Source organism: Girardinichthys multiradiatus, chromosome 4 (assembly GCF_021462225.1).
Source record: "Girardinichthys multiradiatus isolate DD_20200921_A chromosome 4, DD_fGirMul_XY1, whole genome shotgun sequence".
Lineage (NCBI taxonomy): Eukaryota > Metazoa > Chordata > Actinopteri > Cyprinodontiformes > Goodeidae > Girardinichthys > Girardinichthys multiradiatus.
In genome coordinates, this window is record NC_061797.1 from 26,416,110 (window position 1) to 26,443,111 (window position 27,002).

General features: G+C 39.4%; 2 protein-coding genes across 5 annotated transcripts in view; both read right to left on the reverse strand.

The window, feature by feature from the left end:
- On the reverse strand, positions 1–21,607 carry trim66 (tripartite motif containing 66). 3 transcript variants are annotated; one of them, XM_047364012.1, is made up of 20 exons: positions 21,503–21,539; positions 18,513–18,569; positions 18,346–18,391; positions 17,552–17,768; positions 15,061–15,190; positions 14,627–14,743; positions 14,364–14,478; positions 13,944–14,090; positions 12,009–12,123; positions 11,007–11,821; positions 7,857–8,066; positions 5,799–5,919; positions 5,617–5,698; positions 5,342–5,528; positions 4,035–4,115; positions 3,065–3,954; positions 2,847–2,967; positions 2,660–2,734; positions 1,599–1,751; positions 1–1,491 (listed from the first exon to the last, which is right to left on the reverse strand). In XM_047364012.1, the coding sequence occupies exons 3-20, from the start codon at positions 18,352–18,354 to the stop codon at positions 1,255–1,257; spliced, it is 3,822 nt and encodes a 1,273-aa protein (XP_047219968.1). In that variant the 5' UTR covers positions 18,355–18,391; positions 18,513–18,569; positions 21,503–21,539; the 3' UTR covers positions 1–1,254. The 3 variants fall into 3 exon arrangements, with proteins under 3 accessions (XP_047219968.1, XP_047219967.1, XP_047219969.1); XM_047364011.1 differs by having other exon boundaries at positions 18,346–18,569; positions 21,503–21,607; XM_047364013.1 differs by lacking the exon at positions 4,035–4,115 and having other exon boundaries at positions 18,346–18,569; positions 21,503–21,607.
- A 1,163-nt stretch (positions 21,608–22,770) lies between these two features.
- Positions 22,771–27,002, reverse strand: part of dennd2b (DENN domain containing 2B) — a 72,025-nt gene continuing 67,793 nt past the window's right edge. For both annotated transcript variants that reach the window (XM_047363349.1, XM_047363348.1), the window contains 3 exons: positions 25,375–25,614; positions 25,055–25,141; positions 22,771–23,211 (listed from right to left, as the gene is read on the reverse strand). In XM_047363349.1, the coding sequence (XP_047219305.1) occupies positions 23,177–23,211; positions 25,055–25,141; positions 25,375–25,614 (362 nt within the window). In that variant the 3' untranslated portion in view covers positions 22,771–23,176. The remainder of the gene's footprint in view (positions 23,212–25,054; positions 25,142–25,374; positions 25,615–27,002) is intronic.

Sequence of the window (27,002 nt, forward strand, 5' to 3'; positions counted from 1 at the left end):
TTAGTATATTGTGCATGTGTTTATTTTAAGCCTTTACAGTGAAAAAATAAGGAAAGTAACAAACTCAAACAGAGACAGTTCGTAAAGTTGGTCAGTCATCCTCAAAACAAAAGGAAATACTACATTTAATGACATATATTGTACATTCGTCTATGGAGCGGATAAAAGTTAGGCGATGTTGAGTTTGAGCTGCAGTAGCATAAAGTATTTGTAAACAGGAAATGATTTGAGGTGTTATGAATTTACATATTTCCTTTCAAACAGCATTGGTTGTACAAAGAACACTGACATTTTTAGAGCCATGAATAATATCTGTAGCATACTTTCTTACTCAGTCTGAGTTATTGAAATTGGAAAGTCTTTGTAGAGCATGGATGAATCTTGTTCTACATATTTATGATTCAATGTAAAACTCATTTTTTATTGTTTAACACATAAAATCCTATGTCAATATATTTCTTATCCTATAGCTTTACCAGAAGGTACAGTGCTCACAGTCACACCCTCCATTTCTCTCTGTTTAAAAATACAAAATAAGAGATGATTTTCAGCTGCCATTTAAATGACACTCCAAAACCCAAATTATGTCAAGAAGAAACCAAAGATATTTCTTTTTGTAACTGGAAACAACAGCAGATTTGTTTCTATGCAGGAAAACATGTATAATATGCCAAACATATATGTGTAAAAACATTACAGAATTTACCAGCATTAACATTTTAACATTTCTGTTTATACTGAGAACCATGTCACTTTAAAAAAAAATGTAAGTCCATGTATTATAAAGTTCCAAAAACATCCAGCTACACCATCCTGTCTGCACAATACAGCATAAAGCAGAAAGCGTGCATGATTACAAGTCTATATGTAAATAGATAAAGCAGTAAGCAATACAGTGCATCAGAGGGTTAATATGTGATATGATAAAGAAGCTCTTACAGTGATAAACTGAACATGGTTATGGCTACAAGAGGAACTTCATAAACTTTGTTGCGTACACTCTGCCACCAAAACTACTTTTTTACATGTTCATCTCCTTTGATTAGCTGCCAGCAGGGAAAATAACTAAAGAGAATATATTCAGCTGCCATCAGATGGCAGCACTGACATTTTACAACAAGCCACAACATTGGTCAACTAAAGATGAATCAGAGAATAAAATCTCTCTTGTCACCCCATAGCCTGTCACCTAAAAATTGTCGAATTATAATAAAACCTTTTTGTAAGCACATTTTATTTCCGATCACCATCCAGTTAGAAGTGATGCCTCCTCGACTTGAGCGACTGCCTTCTCTTCCTCTTCCTGTAACACTGCTCCCTCCTTTCTGGCCAGAGGAAGCTGCCATCGGTGGCCCTGCAGGCCTCGTCGTACTCATCGCTGTCAGAGTCTACCTCAGCCATCGGGAAATCTCTACCTGGGAAAACTTCTTTCAGCTTTGACGTGAAGAATGCCTCGAGGCTGCGGCCTGCTTGTGCCACCTCCGAGTCGGGCTGTAATTGGAGTTAAAAAAAGGCCCTTTCAGTCATGTCAGCTTTGGTTAGCACAGATATATGAGACTCAAAATAGATCCATGTGGGTGAAAAATGTTTTAACTCACATAATTGAACTTAGCACAGTTGCGGAACATGAGATAGACATCTGCAACAAACTGGTCCGGGGAGCTGTAATGTCTGGGACTCCCCTTACTGAGTTTAGCTCTGATCACAGACAGATCCATTGGCCTCTTGATGATCTGGTAGTAATGACGTGCCTGGAGGAAAAGCAGTCAGGTTTAGGACCTTTGCATTGTCCACTAAACTCGTGAAACCACCAAAAAGTAACAACTTTAAATCTTTCATTGCATTTCCTCCTTGATTTGCATTGTGTTCTGTTATATTCTGTTAGAAATCTGCTTCAGGTTGTTTAAAACATACTTGCCAAAAACGTAATGCAAATCAGACATCTGAAAATTTAGCACAGGAAGTTGGGGTATGTATGTAGCTAACACTTTGGTGGTTGCCAGCAACACAGTTAAATTTGCAGAAGTGGAAGTAAGGAACTGAATTTTGTCATACTGTAAATAAAAAAAAAAACTAACAGCTTATATCAAGTTCAATTTAATGTTCTGGTTTTTGTTCAAGCTATTCTAATTGCTGCAGCACAGCTACCTGTTGCAGGAAGCTGGAAAGGTAAACAAAAGCCATTCAATTTACCAGTCACAGGTTGCACAACCTGTTACTGAGTTTAGGGGGCAGTTACTTTTTGACATAGGACCATGTTAGTTAGCTTTTTTCCCTTAACAGATCAAATCATAATTTGAAAGAAATATTTTGTATTAACTCACATTAATTACTCCATAATTTATGCAAAAACTTTGGCCATAAAAGAGTACTGCTCATCGCAGGCAGACAGTCCATGTGCGATGTTAGGCCCTAAGGATGTATTCACTGCAATTTGATGAGGAAAGCCGGAAATGAAAAAAGCTTTGTTTACAATAACAAAGAAAAAATCCACGGGGGGGAACCTCCGAGCTCCATAAACAGCAGCAATTAAAGTGTGCTTGTGTATCCAGAGCCCTGATAAAACCTCATGAGGGCATGTCTGTGTGCCTACAACCATGATGAAAGATGAATATGTCCTTGATTGTAACTTGGTTGTATGAACATGATGATTACTTACAAGTGGGCTGACGGGTTCTTGGAAAGGAGCACTCAAGATGTTGCTGAGAATCAAAAGAGCCAGTCGCTCGCATGTCTGCAGTCAAACAAAACATTAAAAATATTAGGAATTAAAAGAGAAAAATCTTTAAGCAAGACAGAGACTGTGAGCTATTGATCTGAATCCTGCAGCTGAGAGAAAATCATACTCTTTGATCGCAGGCAGACAGTCCATGTGCAGTGTTTGCTCCAGATGATCTCTCATTCTCACAGTCATATTCAACTTCAGGCTGCAAAACATCTCTGCAAATGCTGCACACCCAGTCCCCTCTGAACAAGGTAAAACACAGGTTAAGATTGTTATACCCGCTACAAAAAACGGTCAAGAGGACTTCAGAGATGTTGAGTGTATACATAAGAAGCTTACGTGGGGAAGCTCAGCAGAGGCGGGACATGACAAGACAGGTGGAAGACCTTTGGACATCGATCACAGCACAGCAGCTCCCCTCCAATCAGACAGACCGCACAGAAGTCCTCACTCTCCATTCCATCCACGTCCTGCTCTGTCTGACTGTCCTCTGTGTCCCTTTGAGCTGCAGGGTTTGCAATCAAAAGTTGCCTCGGACCTGGACTCATCTGCGGTTCCTCCTCCAGGTCAGAACGAAGCGGCTGTGGGTCATCAGTTGTCGGTTCAGGTTCAGACTCCAAGTCAAGATCGGACTCCACGGAGCCCTGAGAATCTGGAGGCTGACTGGGTATAGCGTCAGAGTCAGTTTCAGCCTGAAAACTGGGATCATTTTCAGGCTGGGTGTCAGACTGTGTTTCAGCATCCCCTGATTCTGCGTCAGCATCCAACCCCTGACCGTTGTCTGACCCTGCTCCTGCACCCGTGTCTGGCTCCGCCTCATACTCAAGGCTTGGTTCTGAATCCCCATATTGTCTAATCTCACCTGACCCTGCCGATTCCCTTCCAGCAACAAGCTCAAACTCGGAGGCAACCTCGGAGGAAGATGCTGCATTTGGATCAGAATCCAGTGACCCATCTAAGTTTAGCAGGGGGTCTGGATCAGTCGGATAACAGATGACGTCCAAACTTGAGGACCTGGGATCTGAGTCAGAGTCCAGATCGAGCGCAGAGTGACTTTCTGGCACATACGTGGAGTCAGTATGAAGTACGGTTGCTGTGTGGGAGCTGGGCGTCCCGCTGTTGTTGTTGCTAAAGTCACAGGTGTCAGTATAGGTGGCAGACGGGCTGCGAGTGGGTCGCTCTGTGAGTGAGCAGGTGGTCCTTCTGGTGTCAGACCCCCCAGCTTTTCCCTATGGTCACAAAATAAGCTTTATTACGATTTTTCAAAACAGGTTAGCACATATTTGCATTATTACCAACACAGACATACCTTATTCCAGATATTTAAGATATCAGCATTTATGAATCTGCCATTTTTTACTTGTTTGAATGTGTTCAGTTTGCATAACACCTGAAATATAAAAATATAAGTATAGCAAATAGTTTAATTTTATTTATCTGTATTTATTTTGTGGTGGAGACTTAGCTTAGATAATTACTGCAACGATATTACACAACTGTAATGGGAAACAAAGTTACCAGAAGCTGCTCAGCTTCACTGCAAAGGCAGATTGAAAACAAAAAGAAACAGTAAACTTCAGCTGGTTCAAAGCTGAAAATTTCTGCGTATAAAGCTCAAAATTAGCACAAAAAACGTTTAATCTGTATCTGTAGCTTTCATCTGAGAACGACAGTAATCAAAACATAACTGAGCACCAGTTCCAGTCTTGGAAACCAGTAGTATTTACTAAGTGATACACAAGCTAACAGCAACATGAGTGTCTGAGTTTTATACATTGTTTAAGAGGTTTTTTCAATTCTAATCTAAAAAGAAGTCAGAGTCTGGTTTTAGCTCTGAAAGTGAGAAATTCAACATGTTGACCCCTCATGCAGAGAAGGCTGTTTGTCCAAGAGAAGCTTTATGTAAGCCGCCTTACAGTTCTCACTGGATCCTCCACAAGTTACAGAACCAGCAGCTCTAAGTGAAACCATCAGTTCAATAGGAATTTAAGAGGTCTGCCCATTGAAGCATTTAAAAATAAGTTTGAAGTTTGAGAAAATTAGCCCCATATTTAAAGATCATCCTATCCACTTTCTTAGAGACAGTGACTTGATCTGATTGGTTTTATGTCTAAGATCGTAATTGCCCGGTTATTTATCATCCTCAGTGGTTGGCTAGTGTGAGTGTTGCTTGTTTTCAAGCGGTAACACTGTAATTGAAACGCGTTGAAAAAACACACTTCTTCTGACATTCTTGTCAGATCTTAAATGAGAATCTAAAATGACACCAAGGTATTTTACTTCTGAAAGGTGTCACAAACATTGTACATTGTTCCTCAGACTTAATTCGTTATTGTTATAGATAAGATTGAGATCGCTCCCTAGAGGAGAAAAAAAGAAACTGTTTCTCTAACATTCAACATGAGACCTCACTTTTCATACAACAGCCTCCAAATACAGAGAGAGTTGGGTCAAAGAACACAACAAAAATATAAAAAAACTGCCACTTACGATCAAAAATTTTATTTTGATGCATTCTGACATATATATATATATATATATATATATATATATATATATATATATATATATAATGTGTTATTACCTGCCTTCTGGCATTAAACAAGTGAGACGTACGTGTTGCATTACTGTGTGCCATGTACTGTGATGGGGAAGGCCTTCACTCTTGTCTGTCTCGCTGGCAGGCAAAGGGTCGCTTTGTCTTCGTCCATTTGGGGGAAGCTGCGACACGAGTATTTTGAGACGCTCTAAGCAAACCACTGGGACCCTGGACCTCCCAGAGTCCTTCTGAGACTCCCCATCACTTCACAGGGAAGCAGAGTATGGATAATGAAAAACAAAACTTTGTTGTTGTGCTATGTACTGGATATCCAAAGAGAGACATTACGCACCTGCTAAAGCTGTTTCTTGGCTGTCTGTGCTTCTCCTTGGCTTCAAAATCAATCTCTTCATATACAAAAGCAGTTGGGTGATCTGTAGAGAGTCAAAGATAGGCATGCACTCAGTTTTTACAGTTTAAAATGTTTTTATAAACTTCATGAAAGTACCAATGCATAAAGATACAATTCAGCACCTGGTTCGGTCTTATAGGGAAGCAAAGGAGAGAGTCCTTTGGTTTGGGTTGAGACAGTTTCATTGACGATACAAAGTCCTCCATCTGAAGCTCTCCTTTGTTTTAGATCCATGATATCATACTGAAAACAATACAAAGAGCTTCTTAAGCCAAGTTACAAGGTTCTCTGATAGAAAGTCAGCTTTTCTGTTGCTTTTTAAATGCAAATAACATCGGAATAGATATTAAGTCAGCTTGTATGTTACTTTTAATGTTTTTGAAAAGGCAAGGTAAGTTACTTGTATAGCACCATTCATACACAGCATAATTTAAAGTGCCTACATGAAAACAAAGGAAGAGAGTTTAAAAACAGTATGTGCTGCATCAAAATCATCTGACAACTTTAAGGACTGGGGTGATATGACACCTTTTTCCTGGTGTTGGTCAGGACTCTGGCAGCAGAATTTTGGATGAGCTGCACCTGCCTGTTTTTTTGTACCCTACTAAGAAACCCTTTCTTCTGACAATGTTTTTTAGGTAGTAGTAGGCTTACTTATTGAAAGTTCAGTCCCTAGCCTGTGATAACACCAAGTTCTGTTGCTTGCTCTGTGGTGCTCAGCTCAGTGAAGTCTAGTTAAGTTTTGATTTCTAACCATAAATGCGGTTAACTTACATTGTCCATATAAAATGATTGAAATGCGAAGCAGATACCATGGCTGTCAGCCAGGAGTTCCCAACAATACATTGCTGCCTCTTACAGAGGACTTGCTCTACAGTCTAAACTGAATTGTTTACAGTGCTCGCACCATTTTAGTGCACTTTTTACACCTTGTTTGCTTAGAGTCACAATAGGCCATGTTTTCAGCATGTATGCCAGCTAAATAATGTTGAAGCAATACCACCAAAACAACAATGAACAACAATCTGTAACCATGAGACAAGTTGATCTCAGTGAATCTCACAGGTGATATCAAAGTCAACTGTTTCTTCTTGATGGATACTGTTCTGATTCAAAGCTTGAATAAACCTTGTGCAGTGGTATTGTTTCACCAAGGGGAAGGGTTCCATACTTGACCTGGATCAAAATTAAATTAAATGACTGGTAAATCTGGCCATGTCCTACCACAAACAAAACAATGCACGAGAAATCCAGCCACAACTTTAGAAAATTACTAAAAAGGATAAAACAAAGTCAAGCGATTATCCTCTTTGCAACAAATAAATACATATGAGAACCTTGATAGTTGTATTAACAGATGCATCGACATATTTCCTGCAGTTACTTATTTTAGAAGTAACAAAAACAGACAACAATGTGTCCCTAACAATGCTGGAGTTCACCTCACACACGTCAACTGTCATCTTCTCACATGTCAATATATAAAGCCACTCATTATTAATTAATAAAGACCAAATTTCCACCTGATCAATGAATTGTATTTTTTAATAATATCTATGAAGCCTCAATGGGAAACCAATATGGTTTCACATTTCTTTGTCCAGCTCATCCTTCTCTCCAGAAATTGCCATTTGTAGCTAAAGAAAAAACATCTAAACAGAATTCATTTGAACTTCAGACCTTATGTGGTTTGTGTGTGTGCTTTTGACTGAACAAAAGTCAAGTAAGATTGAATTTTTTTTGTTTCTACTTCAAAAAGCAGGAATTCAACCTCCCTTTTCTTAAATTAACAATTCACTTCTCCTTCTGACTGGCTTCAGGTCAGTCAGATCTGGAACCTGTATTACCCACCATGCCGCAGAATTGAGTTGTGTCATTTGAGACTGAATTAGCCTAAAACAGGAAGACAGGCAGGCTCTCCGTGCACATCAGTCATGCAGTCACTCCCTCCATTCTACCTCTCCTGCATCATATTTATTCACTTTCTATTATGTTAAAAAATGTTACAAAGGGATAGAGTGAGACTTCATGACAACAGAACATGTATGCTGGTGTATAAATGTAATACAATTGAAACTAAACTTGTTCTATGTTAGTGATTTTTGCGTTGTTGATGTACTGTCTGACTGTTTCTCTGCTAAGCTAAAGCAGTAACTGAGTGTTTTTCATGCAGGGGTCACCTTCTTCGCAACTACTGCCTCCCGGCTGTTCATGCATCCAGCAGCAGGCCTTTCGGTGTAGGGGCTGGAGGATGGTGCCACCAGCTCGGTTGGGATGCTCCGTGAGCGCCTCTTCCTCGTTGTGCACACTGAATTGGGGCTGAGCCTGCTGCTCTGCACATCCGAGGCACGCTCGTAGGCTCTGGCAGACAGCTCCAGGGACGTGGACCTCTGTTGGAAACAGAGAATAGAATTTCAAGTTAAATCAGATACAGAGATGCACCTGTTCAAGCCATTAGCAGCTGAAAGGAAAAAGGGTGGGATGTGTGTTGTGCACAAATGGATAAAACACCGCTGAGAACCTATTTGGGAAAAAACAACTCAGTCTTTACAAACACCCTGCATGAATTAGTGTTTTTATACTGGCAATGAAAGATTTGGTTACCACACTAATTATAAAATGCAAATTTAGCAGCAGGTTTAATGCTGCTCTTTGATCAGACCAGACCTGCAGAGCACTTATTACCACTCTGTCTAGCATTACAGTTTAACTAATGCACAGATTTTCTTTAAACCCCTCAGCTCTGTCTCAGATAATGTGAGGAGGAAATCTGGCAAATGCTTTAGCAGCAGCTTTTTTCCTTTTTTTTTTTTTAGTGCACCATCATACATATTTAGGCCGGAGTTAAACTGAGCACACGCTTCCAAGTATCATGCGATTAAAACACTTACCTGATCTACACCCCTGGGAGCAGGATGCAGGATTCAAACTGTGGAGGAAAAAATACTCTAATCCTTCTCTTTGGAAGCTGGGGAGCAGGAATTCATCTTGGTACGAACCGGGGCTAAAACCAAACTGGCAGCTCCCACTATTCCCACAGTGGCTCATTACTGATAGGTTAAGTACATAAATGAGCGAGCCCAAGTGGTTTTATATCATTTTCAGATGCAGCGAGTCGAAAAACGTAAAAATAACACGTGTCTTTGTGCTCATAACCATGTATCTTAGAGAGAGAGGTGATTATGCGGCTGCTAGCACCTCTGGCATTAAACGTGACTATGATGATGATGAGTGCAATCCTGCAATTTTAAGATGCATTATTTTAATTGTCAGTGCAGCTCTTTGTTGTCGCATCATTTCTTCTTAAAAAGCAAGAGCAGCTTTCTGTTGTGCCATCTGTTAATAGGCAAGCTGTCAACTTTCAGAACTCAGTTCTTTAAAATAAACTGTGAGCTTCGGCTGAAAGCTGCCTCATATTAACAGCTACCTCATTTACGTTTTTAACCATATTTCTCAAATTTTCTTGCAGCCTTAAAATTTTGCCAGTAATGCTTTCTTTATTGAGCTTTGTTGCCCCAGTGATTTCTTTCTTTGGTTGTCTGCATGGCCTCTGAACATCTGTGCTTTTAGAGGAAATGGGCTTGACCAATCAGTGGTGGTTTTTGAGAGATGCGTATAAACGGTTTTCTGTGGTTTACCATCTGAGACTGAGCCTAAATGTTTTTCTGAGCTTTTAACTCCTAGCCAGAACCACGTGTGAAACAAAAACGAGAAGACAGAGGCGCAAAAACGCACAAAATGAAAAAAAATCCCACAACACACTGTACTTTGATGTCTTCGATGACAATCATAAATCTGCAGCTTTGCCTCATGTTATGAAGTTTTTTCCAACCAGAATTAGGTAATATAATATAATATAATATAATATAATATAATATAAAACGTGTTTCTCTTCACCATACATATTTATTAGGCTAACTTGCTTGTTGTCACGGTGCTTTGCAAAAATCTTCAAACTTTTTACTTTATTTTATTGGGATTTTATGTCATGAAATTGTTGTTGATTTCATTTTTCAAAATTGCTCAAGCTCATTTAGATTGGATAGACAGCATCTGTGAAAATCAATTTTCCATGTCTTGCTTTAGATTCACAATCCTATTTAGGTTTGGGCTTTAACTATGCCTTTCTAACACATGAAAATGATTTGATCTGGAAAACTGGCCCATGGCTCTGGCTGTATGTTTTGGGTTGTCTTGCTGGAAGCTGAACGTTCACTCAAGTCTCAAATCTGTGCACCCTTTAACAGGTTTTCTTCTAGGATTTCGTTGTTTTTAGCCATATCCACGTCCCATCAACTCGACTAGTTTCACTGGTCCTGCTGAAGTTAACAATACCCAAACCTTGGGTACCTCCAGTGGGGATGCTCGTTTGGTGGCAATGTTGGACGCCAAAGAGTAACATTTTAACTTATGTGACCCCAGCACCTTCATTCAGATATTTGCTGTGTCTCATATATACAACTTGTGGCAAACTGCTAACAGACTTCTTATGCTTTTCATTTTTCTTCCTTTGTTGCAATTCTTCCATGAACAACAGATTTCTAATGAACAATGGTCAACAAGTTCTCCAACCTGAGCTGTGAATCACCAGTGCTTCCCTACAGTTAGTAGTGCCTCTTAGCTTTTCTGATTAATACTCTCCTTGCCTGGCCTGTTAGTTTAGGTGGATGACAATGTCTGGGTAGGTTTGCAATTTTGCCATTTTTTTTCTGTTGCTGGGCGACAGATTGAACAGTGCTTCTTGAAATATTCCAAGATTGGGATACTGCCTTTCAGCCTACCAATGACGCAATCCCTGACTTCCTATGCCCCCTGGTCTTCATGATGACGTTTGTTCTCTAACTTTCTGTGTCAAACTTCAGAGGCCTTTACGGAGCAGCTGTGTTTCTACTGAAATTATATTACATGCAGGTGGACTCTTATTTATACATTAGGTGTATTATGAAGGCAATCTGTTGCATTAGATTTTATTTAGGGGTATCAGATTAAAAGGGGCTGCATACAAATGAACACATTTCAAATATTACTTTAATATTACGTGTGAAAACCATGTATCCCTTTTCTTCCAATTTTAAATTATCTGGTGCTTTTTGATAAAATACAATGAAGTTTGTGGTTATAATGTGACATTCAGGGGAATTTATTTGAACTCCGAATAGTTATATTTATACTACTGATTTTACACTTAGTGCTTATAATCACTTTAATTTGACTTTTATTGGGACTTTTTTAAAACAGCTGTGTAGTGCATAAGGTGTAAACCAATTGTATGATTTTTGTAATTACATAAAATTCTTTCCTGTATGCTCTAGTATTAGAGGGTCTCTCACCTTGCCATCTCTATGGACTCTGAGCGTGAGAGCAGGTTTGGTCCTCTGCTGGTGTGCTGCTAAACAAGTCTGAAGCTGCAACTGATGCTGCTGGACCGGACTCTGACCCCTTCTGTCTGCCTCCAGCTCCTCATCCAGAAGCTCTCTGCTTTCATCTTCCGCTGTCTGTGTACAGGTCTTCGCCCCTCTACACCTCTCCTCCCAGCTCTCCTCACTTATCACATCTTTGTCCCTCACATTGTGACTGACCTCTTGCTGCAGAGCTGGACTCGTAGACAACTTCCCCTTACGCTGACCCAGACTCCTACGGTGAGTGTGACTGTCTCGCTGACCCAGACTCTTACGGTGAGTGTGACTGTCTGGAGCAATTTCTCTCTGAAGTTTGTGACAGGAGACATAGGTTAAAGACTGAGGTTCTTGCGATGCAGATCCTTGGCTACAGCTGAGCTGGATGGGTCCTGGGAGAGGAGATGTAGGAGGAGGGCAAGGCAGGGAGCTCTCTGTCTCCCAAAACCTCTGGAGCTGCTGACTCTGGCTCAATGAAGCAGAGAAATTAGCAGGCTGAACACAGCTGGAGTTATACAGAGTGCTATCCATCTGGCTTTTGTCCAGACTGGTCAGCTCCAGCTGACTGGGAATGCTATGGAGGCAACACATCTGAGGCTCGCAGCAGGCCTGATAGCCGCAGCCTGGCTCTTGGCCTCGGTGAAACATGGCGGGCAGAGTCAAACAGGCGATGGGCTGGGGCCTTAAAATACTGGAACAGGGCAATCCTGAAGGGTAAGTGCAATTTCCCCCCTCAACAGTTAGCTGACCTGAAAAAGCCAGAAAAGAAACACATTATACTGTCTATCATCCATACCACTGAATAACAAAACATAAACACTGGAGGTGACGTTTTTACAGAGAGGGTATTTATATTATGTTGTTAAATTTTCCCATTTTTAAAAACCCTTAAAACATTTTAATACAGCCTATTTACTTTTATAGTATAGAGTTTACCAAAAGAGGAAATCTGCTTTGTCCAGTAACTGGCATCCCAGTTAAACTTGATCTTGACAGGATTAGAGTCTGTCTGGAGAGACGCCTCCAGCAGCTGCTGCATCTGAAGAGAAATCTAAAACACCAACACAAACATGTTTATAACACTTGCAAACATCTAAACATGCACATGCATTTCAGTAAATGAGAATATGATTAAAAGTTAATTTATTTTAGTAATTTATTTCAGATTTTATATATTATATAAATCTATTTTATAGATTTATCCGACATCTATAAAAAACCTTCAGTTTCACAGAACATTTGAATTTTACCAAAGAGAAACGAAAAAGGATATTTATAACATAAATGTAAAGTTATTTTACATCCATGAAATGCCCAACATGAGAAAGGGGAAGAGAAGAAGTTGGGTGTTTACAGAGTGCTGCATGGAAAAGTTGAATGGAAGAAAAAACTGTGGTAGGGAAAGGTCCTCAAGTAACATGGATAACCTGCAGCTGAACTCAGTGCTTCAACTGTAGCATTCCTTGAGTTAAGCCACTCCTGAACCAAAGAAAACATCTTTCATGCGCTAAGAGAAAAAACTCCACTGGTTGCTGAAGTCCAGTCTTCTTATATATCATTTAGAAATCAATGTTCCAGAGTCCAGAGGAGTGGAAGTGCAAAGAATCCAAAGGTCCAGGGTGAAGTTTCCATTGTTTGTGACGACTGTGACGAGAGACACCAGATTAAATAATGCAGACGAGCTGAAGACAACAATTCAAGCATTCTGGGCTTCCTTAACATCCCAGCAGAGCCAAAGGCAGTTCAAGAAAAAGGGTCCCCAACCAAGTACTGAGTGTATATATACTGCACAGTACATGAACATACTTATGAGTAGGTTGACATTTCTGCGTTAAAAAGCAATTAATCATCACCATAATTACAACAACTGATTAATATTACCCTATTTGTATGAATGTACATAGATGTGTATGAATCTATATAATAGATTAGTTTCACTTTTTGAATTTAATTATAAAATAAATTAACATTCGAATAATATTCACACCTAAGTTAAAGGCATTAAGGTTGGTAGTGTCACACTCCTAAAGTCACTAATTATTGTGGTGCTAACCACTGTTAGCAATCCAAGCAAATGTATTTACTGATTTCCATTCCATGCGTTTAAATAAAAAAGGAACCTGCTCATAATCAGAGGTTGTGCTATGTGCACCGTTAATTTCATGAGGTTGAGAACATCAACAGTGCAAACAAGTATGAATCAAACACAAAATTGTTATTATGGAAGTCAAACGTAAAAATGCAAAGCATTAAGTTTATCACCAAGTAAAATTAACACCAATGACAAGGAATGGCTTGCTATGAGGATGTTTGTTAGGTGATTTTTGTGTTGATGATGTTATTCCTATTGTTTCTTTATTGCAGGGTTGTCCACTTTACTTTTTTGGCATTAAGAATATAACTTCAGGTTAAAAAAACATGGATTTGATGTGTTTCAAACTTAGTTACATTTTGCTTAAAGTCTTAATACATTCAACTGCAGATCTCAAAAGAGGCCAACCTTTTTATTATTGAGACGTGCCAGAATAATGCCTCCATGTTTCAGATTTGTTGCTCCAACTAACACATGCTATTTGTAGTTCCTGCACCCAAGCTAAATTCAAACCACTAATGCAAGGTCAGCAGTTTTCTTCAGCTTACGGTCACACAGATTCTTCATGCACCCAAAGGACACCACACGCAACTGATCCCACAGATGAGCTGCTGTTACTATGACAAGCACACTGACCCTTGCAAGTATTACTGTTTTACTTTGAATGAAAATTTGACAGAGGAGTTTCTTCATTCTTTATTTTTGTTTTGCTTACAAAATTACTCCATATTGAATGTGTATGTGACAATAAGACACTGAATGTCTGCTGACTGTCTCACCGAAGCCCTGCTGAAGAGCACCGGGCCTCTGCAGTGATGGGTCGTGGCCCAGGTGTTGAACTTCTGAATGTGCTCCAGCTGGCCACAGATCTCTATTGCCCCCTGCAGCTGGTCCTCCAGACGCTGCTGAAACTCCTCTGAAATCTTCTGCAAAAATAATAAGAGGAAACACGCAGAAAGTTAAGAGTATTTACTGGCAGACCCAGCTCAGTTGTGGCTGCAGTGTGGTCTATAACCAACAGATACTTTTCCTATTACATCTAGCAGCCCGAGATATCGTTTTTGGAAACACCGGCAGATTATTATGGGCTACTGTTTGCTCTGTTTTGGTCCTGATTAAATCACGACTGTTATGGATTCTCTGCATGAACACTCACGGCTATCTAAATGATAAGAAGGAAAGAACGAGAAAGTAATTACCTCCAGTTGCTCTATTAATAGGTTGGCTCGTTTGTTAAGTTCATTCATCATAATCATCTTAGCCATTTTAATCTGGTTCTCTGCCTTCCTGTGTGCAATCTTTACTCCATGCAGTCTGCACAGACAGAAAGGGAAATAAGGGTTTCATTACCTTTAAAATGCACAAAAAAGCCATATTTCAGGCAATAATTAATTCATTATAACACCATATTACATTCCCCTTTGATTTTTTGCTAATTAAGACTCTGTGTTTTGAAATTTACCTGTCCTCTATTTGTTTTGCACTGTTTTCCACTGAAGACCGCCTCTCTTCCACTTGCATCATCAGGTTTTCAAACAGCCACTGCTGATCCTGCAGGGCCTTGCCAGTCTGCACCACCCTGATCACAAGCACACAGAAAGTTTACTAATTTATTCCCCACAAGGGCAACAATAAAACCAGAATTTAATGTGTTTTCCCTGAGGATGGCACATTATGCATGTGACCTTGGAGATAGCAAATGCACCCGAACGTCACAGAAAACAAACAGGTATGAATAGCTAATGAGCGTCCAACTGGCCAAGGGTATTGTATGCAGATGTATGAGATAAAAATGACAGGGCAGTTAAGTAGCATTTCAGTTCAGAAAAAGTGTTTAACCTGAGGTTAGCCCCCCTTTCTCTACTGTGCCCTTGTGCTACATGACTGAGGACTGACCTGTGGTTTTTGTGGGAGGACAGGTGACAGCTGCTGCAGCACAAAAGGTCACATGACTCACAAAAAAGTTCCAAGGGCTCCTGTCGGTGAGCGTGGCACATGAGGAAGGAGCAAGGATACAACCCGGGGCCTGAAATACACACAGAGGGAGGGGACAGGGACAATGGGGCATCAGAAACAGTCAACAAGCACAAAACAGCCAGAGAAGAAGTAGCACAGCATGCTGAATTGTTGTTAAAGCTGCTTAAAAATTCTTTAAAATGAGACAAATATTTGTTGTGCCAAAGTGCTCTTGACTTAAAAAGAACTTTAAAGCGCAAATGTTAATACAAAATTAATCTTAATCTATTTAAAGATCCAGAAAGTTTCATTTAAAGCCAGCAAAATTGGAAAAATACTGAAATAAATGCATGCAGAAAAATCACATCAGGCTCATAGCAAAATGTCCAACAGAATGGGAAGTAGCCTGATGAATTAAGTTGTGTGATGCACTCCCGCTGCCAGAAGCCCTGACAGCTGAAAGCTCCTCAGAATAAAGACAGAAATTCACTGATTGATAAAGATGTCAACACCACACCGCCATTCATCATCCCAGTCCTGGCTGATAGTTAACAAGAGCTGAATTAATATGCTTCCTCCGAGCATCCTGCAGAGAATTCACCTGAATCTTTATTTTTTATTTTACGGTATACAGATTTAAAATAATTTTAGGAAACAAGAATTTATACATTTGCTTTCTTTTAGATTCCTTGTTTGTTAAGACTGTCAAAAACAAGACAATGTGGGTTGCAATCTTTGATTGCGACAGGTACAGAGAAAACAGCATCCCATTTGAAATCTGCAACCCAATGTGCAACTAAAGAAATAAAACAAAATCTTGCTGTCTTTGACTAGGCCTCTCTTTTTTTCAGCCATTCAGATGTGGATTTGCTGATGTGCTTTGCATCATTTTTCCTGCTGTGTAACCCAAGCATGCTTGATTTTAAGTCAGATACTGATGGTCAGATAAGCTCCTTCAGGGTTTCCTGCTAGAGAGCAGAATTCCTGTGTTCACTTATTAGAGTAAGTCTTCCATCTCACTCCTGAGAATGTTTCTAACTGTTCCTTGTTTCGTTGTTTGAGAAAAATGCTTCTTACTGGTTCCGTGGACTTCTAAAACCTTTAGAAATGGCTTTTGAATCCTGCATGGTTGATAGATGTCAGTGGTTGTTTCTCATATGTTCTTGAGTTTCTTTTGAATTCAGACTAATGTGTTACTTTTTGAGATCTTTTAGTCTACTTGCATAGTTTATGCTGTCTAACAGGTTCTATTTAGGTGAGGCTAGCTAAACTAAAATTGGTTAATTAGTTAATTCATGATTTAACAGATTTCATGATTTCTTTAATTAATACAATTCTAATTTCAAAACAAATAGGAGAATGATAATAACATATTCGAGAAATACATCAAATAAACCAATGTGGTCAAATATGATGAAGATCAGTTATCTCAGGTAACACTCCTGCAGATATAGACTGAGGCGATTTCCTTTGAGCTACAATGACATTTGGATTTTCTCATGTGTTGCACTTTGTATTTGTCTAAGAATGACAACAATGATCAAAATCCAAGTTTTCTTCTATTTTTACATGAATAATATGATAAACTGCTAAAGCTGGACCCTTAGGTGGTTATCAAGTTATTACATCAAGTCAAAATTGCATGTTATGTTCAAGTTGGTCTGCATCTGCACTATGATACAGAAACAATAATACACGTGTGGTAAATAGGTTGAAGCTAAAGGAAGTTGAGGTTGAACCGGGACTTGTGTTGAGCGACAAAGGAGGCAAATAAACGATGTGTCAGTGCAGGGCCTTTGAAGTTCCATCAAACATGAAATATGCCAAAATACATCTAACACACGTGTAAATAGGCTAGTGAAGAAACATTTGGCCCTGTGTCTAACAATAACTCAAAGGCAGAAAAAACAAAACCCTGCTGTTCTCTGCTGGCCAGCTTACCTCATTTACCCCCCCACCCCGCTCCCATCTGAGCCTGCAGATTATCACAGAGCTTTGTGGCAGAGAGCTGAGCATCACCTTGGGTGCATCAGCCTGATCTCACTGACCACATCCTGTCTGTTAGCATATTCACACAGTTTTCTCAAACCAAACAGAAACACTCACTTGGCGCAATTAAGAAGCAGAGGACGTGCTCATTACAATTAGTTATCGACCTGCAAATGAAGCTGGAACCAAAGCGGCACACTAGGGCACACTTGACGGGCTTTAAATAGCGAGACACTAAAATTAGCAAAGATGAAATCCTCCCAGTCCTCCAGAATCTGGGCCATGCGTTAAAGATAGGTACAACGAGGCGCACAGATCTTCAGGAACGATCTGCAACCGTTGGCATCATCATACATTATTCAGGGGAAAAGGTTCCTGCTAAAACATTAAATACACCAAACAGAGCACAACAACACATATGGCAAATCAGCCAAGTATCCACCTTGTCCAGTAGGAGGCAGTGAGCTGGAGCTTCTCTGGTGCAGATCAGGACACTGGGCGGCACTGGCTCTCTGCTGCTGGCGCTGCTGGAAAGAATCTGCATACTGGGAGGAGGCTCTCTGGTGCTGGTGCATGTCAGTGCACTGGTAGCAGAGCCACTTGTTGCACAGCGTACAGAGACTCTGTGCAAGTGTTGGCTCTGTGCACTCTGAGCAGACCTGAAAGCAAGAAAAAAAAAACTACGGTGTTTAAAATAAACACATTCACAAACACAAGTCCGGATGATAAGAACATACAGCTGCAAGTATCAGAAAATATATTTGTGTTGCTATCTCACTTATGGCTAAATTAAACTTTAACAAGTCGTTATATGTGAATATGCATTACAAAACTAAACCTGTGCAAGATCATCAGAATACCACTGATTAATTTTCAACTTAAGGCCCCTTAACATGATATTTCCACATGTTTGACTCTCAAAAGATGAATAGATGTGCTTCACCATTAAAATATTCTAACCTAAAATCTTTCCCTGTGAAAACATTAAAAAACTGCAGCACTGAAAACATCAATTTAGACAGCAACTAATCTTGACCAGGATAACTGGGGTTTTCCTAACATCTAACATTTGACTTCTGAGATGAGAAAATAGCAAACCCTGTCAACTTTACACAGAAAAGCCCCCTAGTGCAAATTCAGAAACTGCTGCACAAACTGAAACAATCTTCTGCTGCCTCAGAAAAGAACAAAAAGTTCAATATTTAAAGGAAACAGTGCCAGAGAGACCTCTCTTACCTTCTCCATTTTTGTGCTTGCAGCAGAGGATGTTTTGCCTGCTCAGCTGGAGGGAGCAGAGAAGAGAGAGAGAGCAGCCCTGAAACCACGGCAGGAGAAACACAGGCTTCTACCTGAGGCAGGAAGCAGCACGAACCGAGAGGTGGCCCCCAGAGGAGACAGCTTACATGACAGCCTCGCGGCGCTCTCTCCTCCCCCGGTTCATCCAAGTGTAGGACCCCTCTCTGCAGAGGAGAAGACGAGTGTCACGTTCAGATTCATTCCTCTGCTCTCTGCTGCTGCTGACGCCAAAAAAGACAGGAAAAACCTAATCCTTTTTCTTAAATAAGCTTGTGCATAATAATTGGGAATTAGGGAGATAACATAATTATTTTTTTGTAGGACATTATATCCCCGGAAGCCACTTCCAAAATGGAGGAAGGAAAAAGACCAAGTGACCTACAATCAGGAAGGAGGGTGAATTTGTAACATATTGCAGTTCTTTTAGGAGGTGATGTTAGCCCTGAGTTGTGCCGGGTGAGAGTGGGTGAGCTGTGGCCTTCTCCCCCTTCATCATGATGAGGAGGAGGCATGTCCCAGAGGTACTACACTTCAATGCAGAGCACTGAAACCGGGTCAGGCTTGGATAAGCTCCAGACGGGACTAGGATACACACGTGCAACTCCCTCTAACACTGTAAAATCAATTAAGATTTAACACCACCCTGCAGATTAAATAAACAGAACATGCTGCCAGAGGAAAAAAAAATTCACATTGACTCAGAGTGAAATGGAGACTCAGAAAAGGGATATTTATAAAACTAAGAAAATGTTTTATGATTATGTGACAGTTAAAAAAAAGGAAGCAGGCAATGGGGGTGAGAACAATTAAAACAGCCAACATCAAATATAGCCACATAGACTTAGTAGGTCTGCCTAACAACAACCCACAACAGCCTGACCTACAAATCTGACAACTTTTTCTGCCTCGGATTCTTCAGCGGGGAGCTCAGAGAAATCCCATTTCCCATTGTGCACCAAAAGACCCACTTTTAAGCACAATTAGTCGGTTGCAGCTCACCCTGCTCCGCCCCGTAGCATGTTTAACCCGTGCACGCACCTTCTCTGTACGTTCACAGCTTTTATCTTTCACACCAAAATCTCTCTCCCGCTTGATCTGCTAAGCAGGCACCAGATATACGCAACCTCAAGAGAGGGCACACTAATAGAAACCTGAGCAGCAATCTGTCCCTTGCAAACTACGTCTTTGTAACATCTATTAACACATAGGTGATGAGGTCATGCAGAACCTAGGGTTACTTTCAGTGCAGTTTTAATACTTTTTTCTTCCACCAATGTGTTTTAGGCAAATAAATTTACAGGGAAAGAGGAAACACCAATTTCTTACAAAAAGTAGAAACAAGTCCTTAATTTTAATTTTCACCAGGGCAGAAAAAGCATTATATTGAGTTATATCATTATGAATTATGAAAGTTTAAAATGTGTTTTGTGTAGAGGTTGGATGAAATCTTGTGACTGTCGCTTTTGTTATAACTCAGTGCAAATGCTTTGCTACAGGCAAGAAACCGTCTAAGGCAGTGGTGTCAAAACTTTGTGCCAAAAACAAGTTGAAAGCACTTGGGGGCCACATTGTATTTAAGATTTAAAATAAATATATTTTATCTGCTCAATAATTAACTAAGCATGCAAAACTTTATTGAAACGAACAAAATAGCCTTTTGTAGAATAGGAATCTGTAAATCACACAAAGGGTTCGTCACAACCGTGTTATTAACAGACAGGCATACCATTTTCTAATCTATTGGGTTTATTGTTCTTTTTTGGGTGAGAAGATTTTTTTTGTCTAACCTCAGTACCTTCAGACTGCACCAAGCAGCGTATCAAAAACTCATTGTTGTGACTAAACGTTGGTCTAACAAGCTTTCCACAGAGTATAAATTTATTTAATTGAGATACTGGAGATAGTTCAGTTTTCTCTTGTATCAAGCTCCCCTAGCCCCACCTGTTGCTGCCAGCAGTCAGTCAGCTGTGTATAAACTGCAAAGGTGCTCTTAGGTCCATATTCACACCTTCACTATGGTATGGAAAAATTACTGGTGCGGCTTAAGTGACCTTTGGGGATTCACAGCAAATACAAAACCTACATTAATAATTGGAAAATTTGTGTTGATGCACTAAAGAAAATCTGAGAATGATCTTCATGACTATTGGGAACTACAAAAGGATTCACAAAAACACTGATCAGAATTTCACTATTAAACCTTCAATGCTTATAAAAATGATTAGAAATAACGAAACTCCACAGGTTTTGTCGTGTATATCTAAAATAGACTCGTTTTTGTTTTGTTTTTTATCCCCAACTTATTTGAGAATTAAGGTTTCAGTAAAATAATGCATCTAGTTTTATTTTAGAGGCAAAGAAAACGACGATAAAACGACTTTTCATGCAACATCATCTAAGGAGAGAGAAGAAACATTTTACATAATCCATCCAATTTTAGCCATACTTTATACCCAGACAAGAGCAAACGGAAAATCTGCAATGAATAAACCGCTATAGTTATTTTAGATCTTATTCACTCTGCAAAGCAGAGGGAATTTGGGATTTCCAATCATGTTCCTCCTGTCATAATACACGTTTGGCAACCTGTTTCGTCTCCTCATGGATGTGTCACCCTGACAGCACTTTATTAGAGCGCCTTCGATTAAAAACAAGAAGCCTGACAGGCATGAAGATCGCAGAGAGTGTGTCTACCACCGCATCCTCAGCCTGCCTCTGCATCAGCAGCCTTACCTCCAGCGCATCACTGAGCCTGATATTATTTTTTAGAAAGTGCGCAGGAGATTACGCCCCTATCATGGAATCGAGGAGTCATCCACAACACAGCGGCTCAGTCCGCAAACAAAAACTCCGCGCATGGACAGTGCCGTGTACATGTCTCCGTCAATGCTTATTTGCACTTGTGCGCCTGCAAAACATCCTCCCAGCCAAAACATGAGTGAATCTGTGTGTCTGAGGCTGTCAGAGTGTTGTTTTCGGTCCAGAAGAAACGAGACTGGCCGCCGAAAAAACACTCAGCCTCCCGTCAGCCTGCCGATCGCCTTATTCATTCTGCAGCAGCCTAAAAGTCAGCGCAAATCAGGGGTATGGTGTTTACCTTGACCCGAGCATCTCCGGGTGGCGATCCCCCCACATCGGATGTCGCTCTTTGGTCCGGACAAAATTTTGGAGATTCAAAGTCTCGCAGTTAATCGTGAGATTTTCTCGTTGCAATACTTCTGACGTTTCTCAAAGCTGAAAGTGTGCAGTGGCACCTGGCAACAAGACTTTGTTTCACTGTGTAAACTTTACATGTCTCTCTATGATCGCTTCTGTTATAACAGCGTGAAAAAAGGAAATGATTAAATTAAGTCAACCACTTTAAGAGACGTACCTTTTCAAAATAAAAACCAAGAGACTTTCAGCATGTTTAATAATTAGGAGATGATAGATGAATATAGTTTAAAGGTTCTCTATAGAGATACTTTCCCATTGTTAAATTTTTAATGCAATAACTTGCAGAAAGATGTTAATTTAACATGCATGGATATTTCAGCACTGAACATGTTAGCTGCTGCAGTTAGAATCGGTTTGATTAAACAAAATCCATCATAAAGTGGGCAAGGTTGGGTAATTAGTTTTTCATGTCATAAAGTCTTTTGTGTCCTAATTTTCCAAGAGATTAGTGTTTTGATATTTATGAAGGGGTGGCCTTTAAGTGCACAATTGAAAGGGAAACAAAATTAGTTTAATTTATTTAAATAAATCATGTTTTAAGTCAGAGGAAATAAGTGCGTTAGGTATTTAAAATAGTATATTTACTGGTGTCAGTGAAAAAAATCATCAACCCCGCAGCTGCAGCTCACCCAAACTGCTGCTGCCAGTGTCCTGACCAACACAAGGGAAAGATATTTCAACAGCAGCCCTTAAATGCCTAAACTTGCATTTCCCATAAATTCCTGCATTAAAAAAATCACAAAGCAATCCTTAGAATTCAGTATTTGTACCTTTTTTTTTCAAACAAAAACTTCTCTGTACTTTTATGTGGCTTTTGTGGTTCTGGAGCTTCATACAAAACATCAGATCGCTTCTTACCGGTAAAGGACACAGACAGAGGGGCAGTAACATGGCACCTGGCACCCACAGAGAGCCTCTCAGTGAGGAGAGCTAATAACAACGCGGCACTGACAGCAGCCGGAGTGATGTGCAGAGACGTAATTAGGTTAGCGGCTGCATGTGGTGGTTGGTGCTAGACTATTGTGCCTTTTGGGATCCTGCAAGCTTCTCCTAATGCAAACCTTTGAACAACGCTGTCATTGAGATGTCCCTTATCTTATTAAGAAAATTTATGAGATGGTAAAGCAAAGAAATACTCAGATGCAGTCATATATTTAAAGCACTTAGATGACTATATTTAATAACAGATGCACAAGACTGTTAAAATAATGTCTTCATTATCTTGATGCATGTACATTTTTCGAATACACTCCTTAAACAGAGGACAAATGATGCAAAAATAATGATGCATTAAAACACAGAAACTGTACATCTACATCAAGTAACATACACTCACTCTGACAACGCTCCTCACATGCACACCCGGATCTCAGTGGTTACTCTACGACTCAGTCGTTGTCTACCATCCTGCTATCGCTGTCATATAGGAGCTATAAATATACACCAAAGAGTATCACAGCTTACAGTGAAATATTATGTACATATTTTTACTTTTTTATTAAAAAAAAGGCACAAAAAGTCTGAGAATCATCTTGAAGCAGAGACATGCAGGTCTTCAGTTCCTTTTATGGAGAAACTTCATTTTATTTCCTGGGGGGAAAAAAGTAAAACAAACAACTTAAAATGCATTTTAATACACCACATCTGAAAAAGAATAACCTTGTATATTTAATATTAACATGGCTATCGTAGGTCTAAGCAAAAGCCCTTCATGTATAACACAGATTTAGGAAGCTCAGAGCTGCACTAAATGCTTACAAGCAAACCAGAACGACAGAGGTAAAAGTTAAAACAGAAGAAACGACTAGCAGTATGTAACTTTGAAAAATGTGATGTAGATCCGACGCTAAGAAAAACAATCAGCTGTGTTCAAAATGTTAGCAGCATGTTTAAAAACATGAGTAAAGCTTAAAATCATTTTAACATCTTCCATTTCCACACATGCAAATTATGGGTGCAACGGTACACAGAATCACGGTCCTGTACGCATTTGGTTTCAAAGTCACCGTTTGGTACATTTTTGGTGTGCTTCAATCAAGAAAAATAAATAACAAATACAGTTTTTTTTTTCCTTTGGTCAGCTCTCAACAAAGAATCTTTCATTCTGAAATGAATTAGTTATTTTGTTCTAAAACCTTAAAAAAGTGCAAAGTATAGAAATAACTGGAGATTTCGTTTTTCAATTTTTTTTCAATGAATAAAGTAGTATAAGCAGGCATAGCCAATGCCTGGATAGATGGATAAATTAGACATATATATTTGACCATTTGAAAATGGTCAATGTTAAAGTTTAGAAATGTTTTAAATATGACTGTACCTATATTTGAGAATAAAACATGTTTAAATCACTTTGGAGTTGTTTCAATATTTTGACAGCCTAGTGTCCAAGCTGTACCTAAATGCAGCATGCGCAGCTGTTGAGAAAATTCCCTCTTATCAATGGACATTCTTTCAACTTGCATCTTACCTTCTTGTTGAAACACCCATTTTAAGGGAATTTCCTGTTAAACATATGACAGAAAAAACTTTTTATCCAATTTGAATAAATAACTGAATCCGACTGCACTGTTCAATGGTTAGGATTAATTGGAATGTATGTACCTGACTGTTGTGAAGGGCCTTGAGATGACATGTGTTGTGAATTGGCGCTATATAAATAAAACTGAATTGAAGTGAAATGAAATGATCCCAAGTATGGCATGTAGGCCTGATACCACTCTGTGAGAAATATTCCTACATCATGATGGCTCAGTCACCATGTTTCGCGATGTACTGTGGCTTAAATGTACCATTTGCGGGTCGTAAGATAAACTGTCAACAGCCCCTTGACCCAAAAAGAACGATCTTGATTTTATTAGTCTATAAAATGTTGTGTCATTTCTCTTTAGGCCAGTCAGTGTGTTCTTTGGTAAATTGTAACATCATCAGGACATGTTGTTTCATTCTTTTTTTTTTTGCACATTTGCATGCAATCCACTCTATAATCAAGATTGTTCTTCTGAACAATGTCCAGAAAGACCCAGATTCAGACATTTGCTGCCTACATCTTTAAATAAGGGTCACCTCACTGATTAAACTCCACAATAATATTATTTTGAAGACACCTGTTTATATTACTGATTTAATTACACACAATCAGCATTATGCATGTCATTACTGTTGGCTCTGTTGGTTTTCTATTACTCTACTACAGCTTATACCAAATTATTTTCCACATAAAAATACAATTTCTACAAAAAAAGTGATTGATGTGGTTAGGAAGTTGGACTGCTAATATTCTGAACACAACTGTAATTGTCATAAGATTGAGTGTTTATCAAAGTTACAGAAGAAAATATGTAACACGTCTCTTTATGAAGCTCAGTTCTGAAACTCTTTCAGGCTCCTGAAATCTGAGACTCGCCTCTTCCAGACTGTCTGAAGCGAAACTCACCAAGGCCTTTCAGGAACTTGTTTACTCCGCTCTGCTCCGTGTCTGGCAGCTCCTCCAGATACTGATCCACTCTCTGCTCAAACAGACCTGTTATTGGGACAACAGAGAGTTACGGGCAAATCTCTACGTTCCAGGAAGTTACAAGCTCTTTGTTTGCCAGGAAGAATTTTGTGATGTGGTGAGACATCATAATAAAACCATTCCTCCACAAGAGGGCAGTATTAGTACAATACTTTCTACAGCCCAATAACTGCTACAAGTTCTGGAGGGGAAATCCACAGAGAAAAGTGCTTAGCTCCAATAACTGAACAGCAACCCACCTTTAGCCCTTGTTTTCCTTAGCTCCCTGTCCTGAATGAACCCTGCAAACATCTGAGACTCCATGAAGACTCCCAGGAAGCGACGGATGCTCTTGGATGCCACTGACTTGCGAAAAGCCTCTCTTTGTAAAACACGCTCGCCACGCTCGTTTTGAGTGATGAACAGGGAGTAATGTCCCATTGTCTCCAGGAAGAAGCGGATGAAGGCCTCTGACACTAGGCTGTTCAATGAGTTATACTCTACAGATCAAGAAAGCACAAAGAAACCTGGTAAATATTCTGCTTGACTCCACGAGGCAAGGGAAAAGTGAAGATATAAAGCAACTAAAGAATCTGAATAGAGTGTCTAAGCTGGAAGAAAGACAACAAATGTAAAAGTGGCAACTAAAATTGGAGGTCAGTGGACTCTAAAACAACTAGAGTTTAATTAGGAAGAAACTAAAGTCCCCAAACCCTAGTAACCCTAAACTGTTACACCCATTACATTTTCATATGAAACCAATTATTATTTGACAGAGCCTCTTAAATCTGACTATAAGGGTTAAAGTTTGATCTTTCCCTTTAACCCTAATGAGTAAAATAAGCAAGTAGGTGTCTTTGGGTTGAACAGAAAAGCCAACAGTCTGTGACTGACATAGAGCAGATGTTACATAACCGCACAGAAAGACAATCCGAAGCTTGTAAAGTTGTGAAACATGTATCACACCTTCACACTGATAGCTCTTAGCTTTTCTGCAGAATATTAAAATACTAACATAGGGGAGGGGAATGTGATGCTCTGCCACAGCAGAGAGAATGTAGTATTATCTATAAGGCACATTATGTCCATTGCTGTTCTATGCTTGTCCACAGATGTAGCATTTTTTTCCCTCCTTTTCCTTTAGCATCATAAACTAACTTTATGTAGCAAAATGTCACTTTACCAGAGTGGTAGTGTTTTTTACATTTCCCGTTAAATGCTTTATTTATGTTGGGTTTAAGACAGAGTGTACTTCAAGTGCCAATTTCACTTGACAGAAGTGAGACACATTGTCCATAGGGGTTCAATAATCTTTTTGATACGATGCTTTGGCTATATTACTCACCTCTAAATTTAAGATATGAACCAAGAAATACGCTGTACTAATTCAGCATTCACAAAATAAGAGAAATCAGTTCTGTTTTATAAAAAAAAAAGAAAAACATTTTTCTAATATTACCAAAGAAAAGTCTTTCATATCACAAATCCTTTGAGACTCCTGAAATATAACACTATTAGATATTGGACTCTATTCATCATCTTATCTTCAGTTCAACTTAAAGATCCACTATAAGTAATTCTTGTGATTGTACAAGTGGAGCCAGTATTTTATAGGTATAGTAATGTTTTATATAACTTAACTTAATATTTGTAATTCATCTGTCCTTCTCTGTTTTCTTCCTATTTTCAATCCTAATATTACATATTCCTCAGGCTCCCTACATGTGCAAGTAGGGAAATGCATACTGCATCTTGGCTGAAAATGTTATAAAATATTGGCTGACCTTTCAGAGAATTTAAAATATTCCTTCTTGAGAAAATATGCAATTAAAACATCTTAGAAACAGAGTGTTTGAGCTCCAAAGCTATATTTTGAATCTATGGTGGA